The sequence below is a fragment of the Mercenaria mercenaria genome, chromosome 2 (assembly GCF_021730395.1).
Source record: "Mercenaria mercenaria strain notata chromosome 2, MADL_Memer_1, whole genome shotgun sequence".
Lineage (NCBI taxonomy): Eukaryota > Metazoa > Mollusca > Bivalvia > Venerida > Veneridae > Mercenaria > Mercenaria mercenaria.
The window spans coordinates 117,913,930-117,929,371 of NC_069362.1; the positions used below are offsets into that span (position 1 = coordinate 117,913,930).

At 37.2% G+C, this 15,442-nt stretch overlaps 1 protein-coding gene across 1 annotated transcript in view; it reads left to right on the forward strand.

Moving 5' to 3' along the window:
- Positions 1-15,442, forward strand: part of LOC123562496 (uncharacterized) — a 79,304-nt gene that overhangs the window by 55,998 nt on the left and 7,864 nt on the right. The window contains exons 28-31 of the mRNA XM_053537643.1: positions 2,342-5,299; positions 8,143-8,206; positions 11,074-11,149; positions 11,484-11,586. Of these exons, the coding sequence (XP_053393618.1) occupies positions 2,342-5,299; positions 8,143-8,206; positions 11,074-11,149; positions 11,484-11,586 (3,201 nt within the window). The remainder of the gene's footprint in view (positions 1-2,341; positions 5,300-8,142; positions 8,207-11,073; positions 11,150-11,483; positions 11,587-15,442) is intronic.

Here is a 15,442-nt window from a genome sequence, read left to right on the forward strand (position 1 = left end):
CAAATTATCCCCCTAGGGTCAAATGTGGCCCCGCCCCGGGGGTCCCAAGTTTTACATAGACTTATATAGGAAAAAAAGTTTAAAAATCTTCTTGTCTGAAACCACAACACTTCGACCTTTGATATTTGGTTTGTAGCATTGTCTTATGGTCCTCAACCAAAATTGTTCAGATTGTACCCCTTGGGTGAAAAGAAGCTTATATAGGAAAAAGCTTTAAAAATCTTCTTGTCTGAAACCATACGACCTAGGCTTTTGATATTTGGTATGATGCATTGTCTAGTAGTTCTCTACCAAAATTGTTCAAATTATGCCCCTGGGGTTAAAAGGGTCACTTAGTTATTATGTGATTTATATAGGAAAAATACTTAAAAAAATCATCTGATCCTATTTCCAAGACTGTTTAATTATAATTACCTGATGACCCCAAGTAATATGATGTCACTTGACTGTGACCTTGACCTACTGACCTACTTTCTTGTTTTTTAAGATACAGCCTTGAAATTTTGATGACATACACAGTTTTGCACACAAATTGTAAAACTGAATTTCATTGACCATGAATGTGACCTACTGACTTTCTTAATATTTTATCATCAGATTGACATTTGTAACATGTAGCTCATATTACTCAGGTGAGCGATCCAGGGTCATCATGACCTCCTTGTACTAAAACTTACTTCAAAAAATATTTCAAATACGGCCAATTTCTGTAAATGAATTGCCTGGGCTCTGTTGATAAAAAAATACGATTCCACGGACGTCTCAACTGCCGTACAAAATTATTGTAAAAGATCGCCAATATCTACGTGTTTGGTATTATTATGTCTCCCACCACATAATGGTGTGGGAGACATATTGATTTACTCCAGTCTGTGTGTGTGTGTGTGTGTCTGTCTGTCACAAAGCTTGTCTGCACTCTAAGTCGAACATTTCTCATCCTATTTTCACCAAACTTAAACAAAATGTGTTTGACCATAAGACCTCGGCCAGGTTCGATAACTAGCAAATCGGTCCAGGCGTCATGGAGTTATGGCCCTTGAATTACCAAAAATCGGCCTTTTTACTCTTGTCCACACTCTAATTCAAACATTTCTCATCCGATCTTCACCAAACTTGAACAAAATGTGTTTAACTATAAGACCTCGGCCAAGTTCGATAACTAGCCAAATCGGTCCAGGCATTTTGGAGTTATGGCCCTTGAATTATCGAAAAATCCGCCTTTTTACTCTTGTCCGCACTCTAAGTCAAACATTTCTCATCCTATCTTCACAAAACTTGAACAAAATGTGTTTGACCATGAGACCTCGGCCACGTTTGATAACTAGCCAAATCAGTCTAGGCATTTTGGAGTTATGGCCTTGAATTACCAAAAAATCCGCCTTTATACAATTGTCCGCTCTCTAAATCGAACATTTCTCATCCGATCTTCACCAAACTTGAACAAAATGTGTTTGGCCATAAGACCTTAGCCAGGTTTGATAACTAGCCAAATCTGCCCAGGCACTTTCGATTTATGGCCCTTGAAGTACTGATTGGATCCACTCATCCAGACCATCTAATTGGATCAACTCGTCTAAACCATCTAGAGAAACTAGACATTTTTCATAGGAGCAGTTGTGGGAGACATGCGCTTTTCTCACAAGCATCTCTAGTTTTGATCAAGATTAATATATATATCAATTAAATGTTTAAATCTGAACAAGTTGATGCAAGAATCGGGCATTATTAAAGCACAAGAATCGAAACCTGACTGAAAATTTTCATGGCGTTTCGATTGTGCACCTGATAAACTTACGAGTTTCGGACGTGTAATTTTCGGATAAAAATTTTAAGGTGACTTTTTCATAGCTAAGTTAATACTTTATTTACAAATTCATGAAAATAATAATGCAATAATCAATTTCCTTAAATAATTACTGTGTATAAGTTATAGCAAGACCCACAGAAAGTGGAAATATATAATTATAGGCAGGAAACTGAATACTATGTCGAATCTTCTCCTTAAATTTCTCGATTTCTCCCTATATTCTGTGGAGGGAGAAGTCACTTCTCCCTAAAATTTTGACCTAGGAAGATCCCTGTAGGTTATTTTGATTTGGGTTATGGTTGATCCATGAAATTAATTCCATGTGAATAAATGAAATTCCAGTCCATTTTGATCTTCAAAAGTTAAAATTCATGAACTAATGTTCCCCTAAGAGCTCTTTTTGTCATGCCCACATAATTAAATGCTATTGCAGTACATTTATATTTCAGTTTTTATTACTTGGTAAAACAATATTTGATGAAGTTACATAGAATGATAGATGTAAATATTAGTTACGACTTTTCATATTTTCAGGGAAAATCTTCTCCAAGCAAAGAATCTTTTCTACAGAGAATCAGTAAACTGTCTAGAAACAAACCTCTGGAGAAGCAAACTAGGTTGTCGTCAGTGGTCAAAGGGAAGTCGATTTCACCACCATTGAAAGGGGGACAACCCAGTGATACTGTGCAGCCTGGAAAGTCAAAGGAAGAACGAACACAAATTGAACAAATGGAAGTAGAAGGAGTGAAGCTGTCTGATGATCAAGAGAAAGCAGACATTGCTGAGAATAATGAAGAAACTACTGATATAATTTCAGCCAAAATCAAGAAAACTACATCTACAACAGAGATGGAAACAGAAAATGAAAACAGTGTAGTAAGTGAACCCGCATCTACCGATCAAAACAAAGAGTCTACTGATATGTCTGTGAACAGTATGGAAACTGTAAAAGAACATAATACTGAGAAATCAGAAAAAGAGGCTAAAGATATTCTGGCTGCAGCATTTACTAGTGCTCTCAATATGGAAGTATCAATGGATTCTATGTGCTTTCCATTTCATATATCTGAAAACAACAGAACTGAAAAAGCAGTAATTGAAAATAACAAAACAGCCGATGGAGTAGTAGCCAGGGAAGAAAAGGTTGAAATGTTGCAAGAGCTAAAGAAGGGATGTGATGCTAAACTTTCAGCAGAGAATGCCATTAGACCTACTGTAATGCCAACTGTTGTAAACAAGTCTGCATCAGTATCCACGCCAATAGGTCAAACTAGTCTTCATGTATCAACAGATTCTTCCTTCCAAAAAGTGCCATCGTCAGAAAATATTGTTCCAGCTCATGAGTCACAAATGAATAAAGATAACAGTATTTTAACACAGGAACAAGACGAGGTTCAAGCTGTCAAAGATGATGAAAGGGAAGAAAAGGTAGAAGCTCCAGTGTCTACACAGATTAATAAAGTTGACCTTTTTCTAGAGGCGAGCAGGTCACCACCTTTTTCGCCTTTCTCTCCCTTTTCGCCATTTGCCCAAGAAATTCAGAGTATCACCTCAGTTAAGAGTCCAATGTCTGCTGTACAGAGTCCTGGCATAACAAGATCGTTATCGTCCTCAGGAAAGGTCAGAAGGATAACACCTATCCCGATCAAAGGGTCTGAAGGTAAAACCGATTCTCAGTCCTCATTTCAGACAGCCATGGAGAACTCGCCAGTTCTACGGGACGTTCCTGTTGTTTCTAGTCCGAATGACAATACTCAGTCTACTAGAAGTAAATCTGTTGACAATTTGACAAATATGTCATCAAATTCAGTAGATAACAGTCAAGAATTTTTTAGCAAAGCTAAAAGTGTATTCACTGCAGATTCTGGTTCGGATTCACAAAAGCTGGAAAGTGCGTTACAGAAATCAAACAGTAATACTGCAGATACTTCATCATCTCAGACTTCGACTACATCTGAACCACCTTTTACAAGTATAGTTATAAGTCAACCAGATATATTCTCAGAAAATGCAAATGTTAGCTTTCCAAAAATATCTTCATCTGTTACCAATTCCATTTTACCACATTCTGGAATTCTTTCAGAAGAAAGTTTGTTTCAGTGTTTATCAAAACCTCCGCAGTTTAGTGAAACAATACCAACTGTGTCAAACCTTACAAATATACTGCATGCTCTAGATGGACACTCACAGGGCCAGCAGACACATGGGCAGGGCCAAGAATTTGGAACAGAATGTAATAAAAACACTGAGAAAATAAATGATGTTAATGCTGAGAACGAAAAGATGGAAAGAAATATGGCTAGTTCATCAGAGTTGGTTAATGAAGCTATAGGAAAAACTGAAAATGAAAGTAAGAAAGTAATAGAAGAAAGTGATAAAGAATTGATACGTACTGAAAATGCATCACTAAATGATTCCTTTTCTGTAAGTAGTTCTGGTGATTCTAGTGAGGACCAGATAGGTAAATTGTATCCACAGACTGTCCAAAGTATTGAAAATCTGGAAAGGTTGAAAGCAGGATTATTTAAGGTAAGCAGACTCTCTGACAGTGATACAAGTGGTGTATCTACTCCTTCAACTAGTGTTACAAATGTTCTTGAAAAACAATCTGCTCCAAAGGAAAAATCCAAATTAAATGACATTACTAAATCAGATAGTGTTGTAGATACTGAAGAAAAGGTTGCTGAAGGAAATGTAAAGGATAAATCAAAATCTACTTGTTTAAGAGAAGAAACAGGACCTGTAATGAACACTGATGAATCTGTCAGAAGAAAAGTCATTGAAAGTGGAAGTGATAGTATGACTGAAGCACAGGGTCCTGACAAATGCAGAAAGCGTAAAATGTCTAGGAGAGAACTGAGACGATCCTTGCAAGGCAAGGGGACACACAGACCTGAGAATACAGAGGGTGTTATTGTTAATAGTGCTGATGAAGACCAAATTGAAAATGATGTTTGTACTAATGTTGAACAAAGTGATAAAGTAAAGATTTTAGGTAATGGCGTTGCAGTTCAGTGTAAGAATGAAACTGACAGTTTTAATGAAAATGTAAACAGTGCTAATGGAAATGCAAAAAGTGTAATAGAAGATAATGATGCATTAGAAGTTGATCATGATAGACTTGGATCAGAACAGGATGTGCATAAGTTGGATGAACTTGGTAGTAGATTAGGAGAAATAAAGACTGAAGAACCTGATGTGGTAGACACTACAGGCTTGTCAGATGTGCAAAGTATAAGTGATACTGTAAGTGAAGCTTCAAGTAGAGGGCATAAAAAGTCAAAACATAAAAGCAAACATAAATCTGAGAAAGATAAAGACAGACATAGAAAAAAGAAAAGGAGAAAAGAAGATAAAGAATCTGATTCTACACCAAAGGCAGATAAAAAGAAAAGGAAGAAATCAAAAAGAAGAGAACATGAAGTTGAAACTCTGGAAACAGCTAAAGTAGCTCCCCCAGAGAAGAAAAAGCCAAACGATGATGGGGAGAAGGTAATATCTTATTTTATTATATACCTACCTATATAAATTCCGAAAAATTTTACTTGTACTTCACAAGTAAATATGAATAGGCAGAAAAAAAAATCCTAATTGTACCTTTTGTATTGTATGTTGCCACACTACTTTCATTAAATCGCCTGACCTTACACAGTTCTAGAAATAGCACACATGAAAACTTCACTAAGTTCCATTTTAACATCGATAAACATTGAAGATTTCGTTCAATAATAAAACACCAAACAAAAAGATGGAGGTATATTATAAAAGGATCATTATATCAGTAGCTAGATCTGGGATTTTGTATTCGGTTCTAGTGGATTTTGCCTGGTCGGAACATACTTGGTGCTTGTGCACCACGTGAGATCCAATCTGGCAAAACTCCACTCAAGACGAATACAGCATCCCAGATCGAGCTACTATAATAATAACCCTATTATATTTAACAAATGATGTTAACAAAGTCTGTAACAAATTAGATAATCGTACATTACACAATATTTTGTAACACATGTGATTCGCACTTTAATTCAAATTATATACAGTTGCACATTTTCAGTTTATATATAGCATAACTAAACAAAAAGAAAGTGTCATCAGTATTGACTGGAGTGTGGAAGACTTACTTACCATTTAGCTCACCAGAGCACATCAGATTATCTTTCCCATCACCCACTATCTTTCATTAGTCAACAGTTGCTTCAAATGACCTCTTACCTAAACCAGGCCATTTGCAGCCAAACTTGGTGGGAATGTTTCTTAGGTAGTCTTTCAGATTTGTTAAAAAAAATAAAAAAGATCATGCTTAACTCTGGTTGCCACAGCCTGTACACTTTTCCCAATATTTTTATCTTGGAAACTTAAAAAATCTTGTTTCTAACTATAATGGGTTCAATTACAAAATAATTTCACACAAATTTTCCTTTGATTATGCTCTACTGAAATTATTCAAATTATTCTGATGCATCAAAAAACCTGGTTGTCAGGAGTCACTTTTCCCTGTATGTTAATGTGGAAACTGAAAATCATCTTAAAAGAAAAGGCTGGCCAAATTTCAAAACAAACAGGAATTTCCCATTGGCTAGCCTGTACCAAAATTGTTCAAATTATTCTTATTCTTCAAAAAATTTGGCTGCCAGTGGGTTTGGTCACTGTTTTTATCTTCATTTATACTGAAACTGCTGCAATAATTTATGGCAAACGTTCCTTGGGTGACTGCTACCTTGATAGTCTAGATAAGAGCTAAAATAGAAAAATCTTAAAACAATGTTCTTTCCTAAACTGCATATCCAATTTCGAAATAATTTCACATAAATGCCACTTGGGTACCATCTATCAAGATTTTACAAATAATTGTCCCACCCAACTGGGGGAGATACTGTTTTTGCACAGTCTGTCACACTTCATTTCCGATCAATAACTGGAGAACCATTTGACTTAGAATCTTCAAACTAAATATGTTGGCAGGGCTTATGGAGTAGACGACCCATAATGATTTTGGGGTCACTCCATTAAAGGTCAAGGTCACAGGGGCCTGAACATGGAAAACCATTTCCGATCAATAACTTGAGAACCACTTGACCCAGAATGTTGAAACTTCATAGGATGATTGGTCATGCAGAGGAGATGACCCCTATCAATTTTGGTGTCACTCCGTTGAAGGTCAAGGTCTCAGTGGCCTGAACACGGAAAATATTTTCCAGTCAGTAACTGGAGAACCACCTGACCAAGAATGTTGAAACTTCATAAGAAGATTGGTCATGCAGAGTAGATAACCCCTCTTGATTTTGGGGTTGCTCTATTAAAGGTCAAGGTTGCAGTGGATAGAAAATGGAAATCCCTTTCCGGTTTATAACTTGAGAACCATTTGGCCTAGAACCTTCAAACTTCATAGGGAGATAGGAATTACAGAGTAGGTGACCCCTATTGTTTTCGGGGGTCACTCCATCAAAGGTCAAGGTCACAGGGGGCTGAACATAGAAAACTCTTTCCAATCAATAACTTAAGAACCACTTGAACCAGAATGTTGGAACTTTATAAGATAATTGGACATGCAGAGTAGATGACCCATATTGATTTTGGGGTCACTTGATCAAAGGTCAAGGTCACAGTAGCCAAACCATATCCAATTCAAAACTTGAGGCCCAGAATGTTGAAACTTAGTGGGACGATTGGACATGACAAGTAGGTGATCTCTATTGCAGCCAGCCATCAGTGTCTCTTTGACTTTTGCTCTTGCCCCCTATTGACTTATTGCATATACGACTATGCATTGGGGGAGACATGCGCTTTTTTACAAAAGCATCTCCTTATAGTTATGATTGGTTAAATAACAGTTTGTGTAGTCACTTTTCAGTAAATGTAAATGTTGGAACTTCAAACATCCTCTTAGCAGAAAATGATGGCCTGATTTTAAAATAATTTCACACAATATCGGCAGATAGTCTTATTTATCAAATTGATTATGAAAATTGTTTTCAAAAACAGACAGTAGAGCATTAGAATAGAATAAAACTCAACGTAATTTTAAAATTTCAAGCGATATATCAGGTTTTTAATGGTCTTTATTTATATTTACATTTCTGGCTAAATATTTGCCACAATTGAAAACCTTACTTGACAAACTCTGTACTAGATGGGCTCAAAAAGTTCTGGTATATAATTGTAACTTTTGTGCTTGAAATATGGAAGTGATGTAAAATTAACAGGTTGTTATTTGGTCTTGTGTTCTCTTAAAGTGAAATGCTTGATCATTTGGAATTTGAGATATCGAGTTTAAATTGTAATAATCTATGCTATAAATTAATTGCCAAACTTACTTGATGTTTATTATCTAGGATGTAGTGCAGCAGACAAACAGTAGTGCTGTAGTTACAACAGACACTGTGCCCTCTACTCCAGGTATAAATATAATATTGTTATTGATAGCTCACCTGAGCACAAAGTGCTCAAAGGTGAGCTTTTGTGATCGCTCTGTGTCCGTCGTCCGTCCGTCGTCAACAATTTGACTGTTAACACTCTAGAGGTCACTATTTTGGCCCAATCTTAATGAAACTTTGTCAGAATGTTACGCTCAATAAAATCTTGGACGAGTTTGATATTGGGTCATGTGGGGTCAAAAACTAGATCACCAGGTCAAATCAAAGGAAAAGCTAATAAACATTAGAGGTCATGATTTTGGCCCAATCTTACTGAAACTTGGTCAGAATGTTACCCTCAATAAAATCTTGGAGGAATTTGATATTGGGTCATCTGGGGTCAAAAACTAGGTCACCAGGTCAAATCATAGGAAAAGCTTGTTAACACTCTAGAGGTCACATTTATGACTGTATCTTCATGAATCTTGGTCAGAATGTTAATCCTGATGGTCTCAAGGTCCAGTTTGAATTTGGATCATCTGGGATCAAAACCTAGGTCACCAGGTCAAATCAAAGGAAAAGCTTGTTAACACTCTGGAGGTCACAATTTTGGTCCAATCTTAATGAAACTTGGTCAGAATGTTACCCTCAATAAAATCTTGGACCAGTTTGATATTGGGTAATCTGAGTTAAAACTAGGTCACCAGGTAAATTCAAAGGAAAAACTTGTTAACACTCTAGAGGTCACATTTATGACTGTATCTTCATGAATCTTGGCCAGAATGTTAATCTTGATGGTCTCAAGGTCCAGTTTGAATTTGGGTCATCTGGGATCAAAACCTAGGTCACCAGGTCAAATCAAAGGAAAAGCTTGTTAACACTCTAGAGGTCACAATTTCGGCCCAATCTTAATGAAACTTTGTTTGAATGTTCCTCTCAATAAAATCTTGGACGTGTTTGATATTGGGTCATCTGAGGTTAAAAACTAGGTCACCAGGTCAAATCAAAGGAAAAGCTTGTAAACACTATAGAGGTCACAATTTTGGCCCAGTCTTAATGAAACTTGGTCAGAATGTTACCCTCAATAAAATCTTATATGATTTTGATATTGGGTCATCTGGGGTCAAAACCTAGGTCACCAGGTCAAATCAAAGGAAAAGCTTGTTAACACTCTAGAGGTCACAATTTTGGCCAAATCTTAATGAAACTTGGTAAAAATGTTACCCTCAATAAAATCTTGGACAAGTTCACTATTATGTCATCCTGGATCAAAAACTAGGTCAGCAGGTCAGATTAAAGGAAAAGCTTGTTAACAGTGTAGAGGCCACATTTATGACTGTATCTTCATGAATCTTGGTCAGAATGTTAATCTTGATGGTCTCAAGGTCCAGAATGAATCTGGGTCATGTAGTATAAAAAAAACTAGGTCACCAGGTCAAATAAAAAAAAAAGGAAAAGCTAGTTAACACTATAGAGGCCACTTTTATGACCATATCTTAATGAATCTTGGTCAGAATGTTGACCTTGATGATCTATAGGTCAGGTTCAAATCTGGGTCAGGTGGGTTAAAAAACTAGGTCATTAGGTCAAATCAAAGGAAAAGCTTGTTAACACTCTAGAGGCCACATTTATGACTGTATATTCATGAAACTTAGTCAGAATGTTAATCTTGATGATCTTTAGATCAAGTTTGAATCTGGGTCATGTGGGGTCAAAGACTAGGTCACCGGGTCATATCGAGGGAAAAGCTAGTTAACACTTCAGAGGCCACATTTATGGCCATATCTGAATGAAACTTTGTCAGAATGTAAATCTTGATGATCTTTAGGTCAATAGGTCAGGTTAGCGATACAGGGCCTTCATGGCCCTCTTGTTTTTTATGTTGCTTCCAAGAGAAAAGTTTTTTGTAAAACATGTTCTGTCCAGTCTGGCATTGTATATAGGTTTAGAGTAAGTCCAAGTTTACAGGATTGAAGTACGTTGGCAAATGGTACTGTAAAACTATTTAATTTTGTGGGCATGAAAGTTCCATGGTTTTGGCAAAAAACAGCTGTTTCAGCATCTGTAGATAGAATAAATTGGAATTTTGATTTGTTGGTGTTTAAATATGTGGACTAAAGCAGCCATGAAATCCACGAAAATTAGTCACCCGTGAACAGTAACGATTCCAGAGTAATTTGCTCTCCCTGTTTGTTGCATAACATTGTAGCAACACTGTAGGGAAGTATAACTGAGGATCAAGTCTGGAATATTGTTTGAAAAATAGTCTATCGCAGTAATTTATCACATGTAAAATCTGTGTAGAATGTTTTTGTAAGGTTAGAGGTATGATATAGTAAACAATATTGAAGTTCCTTTAATTACACATGTGATGACAAGTCTAAACAGAATTTCAATAGTGTAAAATTTCATGGTTACTTGGTAAAGGTAAGTAAATGGTTGAACTACAGTGAAGTTCATCTAGAATGGTCGTGTGACTTTTCAAATAGGTTAGCATATGTGCAAGAAAGCACTTTCTCAGTGGGGCCTCTGAAAGGTTAAGGTCACCAACTTCACCCTCCCCTCACCATTGTGGGTTCGAACCATGCTTGGGGCATATATTTCTTCATGTGAAGACGCCATCCATGATATAATGCCTGGAGGGGCACCTGGTGCCTTCCTCTATCACAAAAAGCTGGAAAGTTACCATATAACCTGTAATTGTGTCGGTATGACCACAAAAACAAAACAAAATCTTCTTTGGCATTAGAGTGATTAGACTGCTTTTCATTTGAAATTTGGTGATTATATGCCTTACACTTCATAGATATATTTTCATTTATGGTATGTTTAAACATAAACGTGCAGAAATCATTTTAGAACAAAGTGTGTTGTGGAATCTTTTAATTTTCTTGCAATTTTCTAATACAGAGGTGTGTGGTGCCAGTTCCATGTCTCCAACAGACAGTCCAGAAAACAAGATAGAGGAAGAACCAGTGTGGTCCAAGTAAGTTATCTGTTGTATCATGTACCTATAAATTTTCTGTAAAATGCAACCTGTATGTCACAAATAAATAGAAGTTGACAATGTCAAAATTATGGAAATCAGATTTGGTATTTTGTCTGTGTTCGGACTACTTCCATAAAATTTGTCAGCTAATACTGCAATTGATAGTTCTTTGTTAAAGAGAAGTATACTGTCATATTTAGCTAATATTAAAACAATAACAACATATAAAACTTTTGTTACAGTTACTCAATTAAATTACTTACGGACATTGTCAAGTTTGTATACCTGTAAAGTCAGTAAAGTTTTCAAATCTCTCATTCCTACATTTCAGAGAAACAGATAAGACAATACTGGAGAATTGTAAAGTTCATGGAATAAAAGAGAAGACGTTTTCTAGAATTGCTAAAGAAATTGGAAATGTCACTGTTAAACAGGTATTATATATGTAAGATTATTACGGAAATCCTTATATAAATTGCTGGTTCATAGTTTGTGCTATTGAATGGTTTTTTAGTTCACACTAAATGTTGATGGGGTAAAGTCAAATTAAAGAAAACATTCTGAACATCTGTTTCTGATGTTATGTTATAAAACTCTTACTGAATTGCCTGCCATTCAATAGTCAGAATTATTTCCCTATGCCCAAAGGAAGTCAGTAAGTATATACTGCATTTTTGTGGCATGCATTTTTTTTTAGTCAAAACAGTGTAAGAATTTACTAATGAGATTAATTTGTCATAGAAAATTAATTTGTCATTGCACTGCTAATTCCTATTATTTGAGATACAGTCAAACTTCATTCGCTCCAACTTGACGGGACAGGAAAACTTTGTTCGAGTTATCATTAATTCGAGACACCAAACAGTATACATTATACTGGGATTTTGCTGGGACCTCATGACGAATTAGAGTGAAGGGCGGTTAGAGCGAACAAAGTTTGGCTGTATCGTGACGTTCTGTTGGCATACAATACAACAAGCACAGCTTGTGTAATTATGTCTCCCCCAGGAGACATATTGTTTTTGCCCTGTCCGTCCGTCCGTACGTCACACTTCATTTTCGAGCAATAACTGGAGAACCATTTGACCTAGAACCTTGAAACTTCATAGGGTTGTAGTGCTGCTGGAGTAGACGACCCCTATTGTTTTTGGGGTCACTCCATCAAAGGTCAAGGTCACAGGGGCCTGAACATTGAAAACCATTTCCGATCAATAACTAGAGAACCACTTGACCCAGAATGTTGAAACTTCATAGGATGATTGGTCATGAAGAGTAGATGACCCCTATTGATTTTGGGGTCACTCCGTCAAAGGTCAAGGTCACAGTGGCCTTAACATGGAAAACCATTTCCGATCAATAACTAGAGAACCACTTGACCCCGAATGTTGAAACTTCATAGGATGATTGTTCATGAAGAGTAGATGACCCCTATTGATTTTGGGGTCACTCCATCAAAGGTCAAGGTCACAGTGGCCTGAACATGGAAAACCATTTCCGATCAATAACTAGAGAACCACTTGACCCCGAATGTTGAAACTTCATAGGATGATTGTTCATGAAGAGTAGATGACCCCTATTGATTTTGGGGTCACTCCGTCAAAGGTCAAGGTCACAGGGGCCTGACCATTGAAAACCATTTCCGATCAATAACTAGAGAACCACTTGACCCCGAATGTTGAAACTTCATAGGATGATTGGTCATAAAGAGTAATTGACCCCTATTGATTTTGGGGTCACTCCATCAAATGTCAAGGTCACAGGGGCCTGAACATGGAAAACCATTTCCGATCAATAACTTGAGAACCACTTGACCCAGAATGTTGAAACTTCATAGGATGATTGTACATGCAAAGTAGATGACCCCTATCGATTTTGGGGTCACTCCATTAAAGGTCAAGGTCACAGGGGCCTGAACATTGAAAACCATTTCCAGTCAATAACTTGAGAACCACTTGACCCAGAATGTTGAAACTTAATAGGATGATTGGTCATGCAGAGTAGATGACCCCTAACGATTTTGGGGTCACTCTGTGAAAGATCAAGGTCACAGGGGCCCGAACATTGAAAACCATTTCCGGTCAGTAACTTGAGAACCACTTGACCCAGAATGATGAAACTTCATAGGATGATTGGTCATGCAGAGTAGATGACCCCTAACGATTTTAGGGTCACTCTGTTAAAGGTCAAGGCCACAGGGGCCTGAACATGGAAAACCATTTCCAATCAATAACTTGAGAACCACTTGACCCAGAATGTTGAAACATGATAGGATGATTGTTCATGCAGAGTAAATGACCCCTATTGTATTTGGGGTCACTCTGTTAAAGGTCAAGGTCACAGGGGCCTGAACATTGATAACCAGTTCCGATCAATTACTTGAGAACCACCTGACCCAGAATGTTGAAACTTCATAGGATGATTAAACATGCAGAGTAGATGACCCCTATTGATTTTGGGGTCAGTCTATTAAAGGTCAAGGTCACAGTGGCCTGTTCATGTAAAATCATTTTTTGGAAATAACTTGAGAACCACTTGACCTACAATGTTGAAACTTAATAGGATGATTGGACATACAGAGTAGATGACCCCTATTTATTTTGAGGTCACTTGATCAAAGGTCAAGGTCACAGGAGCCTGAACAGTGACTTGAGAACCACTAGGCCAAGAGTGTTGAAATTTAGCCGGATGACTGGACATGCCAAGTAGATGATCCCTATTGCAGCCAACCATCAGTGTCTCTTTGACTTTCGCTCCAGACCCCTATTGACTTCTTGCCTATAGGACTTAGCATTGGGGGAGACATGCGCTTTTTTACAAAAGCATTTTCTAGTTAATATCTGACAATGTTTATTAAAAGTGACACCTAATAAGGCATAATATGCCTGTTAACAAGTGAGGGTAAGGGCTGTAAAGCAGATGTGTGGAAAAAAGGAATTTAACAAGTTACTGAGTGTGAATACAGTAGTCACAGATGTAAATTTATTTCAGTATTAAGGACTACCTTTGAGCCGTGCCATTAGAAAACCAACATAGTGGCTTTGCGACCAGTATGGATCCAGACCAGCCTGCGCATTCGCACAGTCTGGGTAGGATCCATAGTTTTCGCTAACGGTTTCTCTAATTGCAATAGGCTTTGAAAGCAAACAGCATGGATCCTGACCAGACTGTACGGATGCGCAGGCTGGTCTGGATCCATGCTGGTCGCAAAGCCACTATGTTGGTTTTCTCATGGCGCGGCTCAAATGTAGATTAAAGGTAGTAACTCTCATTTATCTGATTAAGATTGCAATATATGTACAGTATGTAAAGAAATTTTATATCTTGCTATGCAAAATTAAAGGGCCTGGGTGTGAAAATAGATAAAGGATTATGACATATTTTTTCATGTTAAAGGGAAGTAATTCTGGTGAAAAATGATGAAAAAGTTTTTATGGGCAACTACATATGGTGAGTTCACTGCACAGCATAACAATAGTATAATATAATAAAGAAGAGATGTCAGCTAATCTACTATTGTTTCTTGCTTTCAGATGTATATATGTGTTTACGTATAATTTACTGACTTTAATACATTTTCATTTGTAATTGTTTTCATGTTAATTAGGGAATTATACCATCATAGAATTGGTCCAGCTAACTCCAAAAACAACAGTGCTATTTAAGTTGTTGAGCTTTCTGACTTAGAGTCTAGAAATGAAATGGTTAAAGATGGCCTTTGAGCCACAGATCCTCAAAACAGGGATCTTTCTCCACTAGTAAATGTACTAAGTCATTTTTAGATAAAGAGAGCTGTAGCTATTACACTGTCTGACTTCTTCAATCTGGAGGTCACTGTGACCTTGACCTTTGTCTTAAAGACCTCAGTTGAGCCGCGCCAGGAGAAAACCAACATAGTGCTTTTGCGACCAGCATGGATCCAGACCAGCCTGCGCATCCGTGCAGTCTGGTCAGGATCCATGCTGTTCGCTAACGGTTTCTCTAATTGCAATAAGCTTTGAAATGAACAGCATGGATTCTGACCAGACTGCGCATCTGCGCAATCTGGTCTGGATCCATGCTGGTCGCAAATGCACTATGTTGGTTTTCTCATGGCATGGCTCAAATATAGATCCTCCTCATGTGGTACTTCACTGGGTAAAGTTTCAAAGCTTAACCATTTTACTTTATGATTTAGGGTTCGGACTGACAGACAAAGCGTCTCCTTGTTTGAAACAGGCATATAAAATATGTCACCATTTACCATCAGAGAGTTACACAAAACTCTCCTGATACATAAACTTACAAATATTT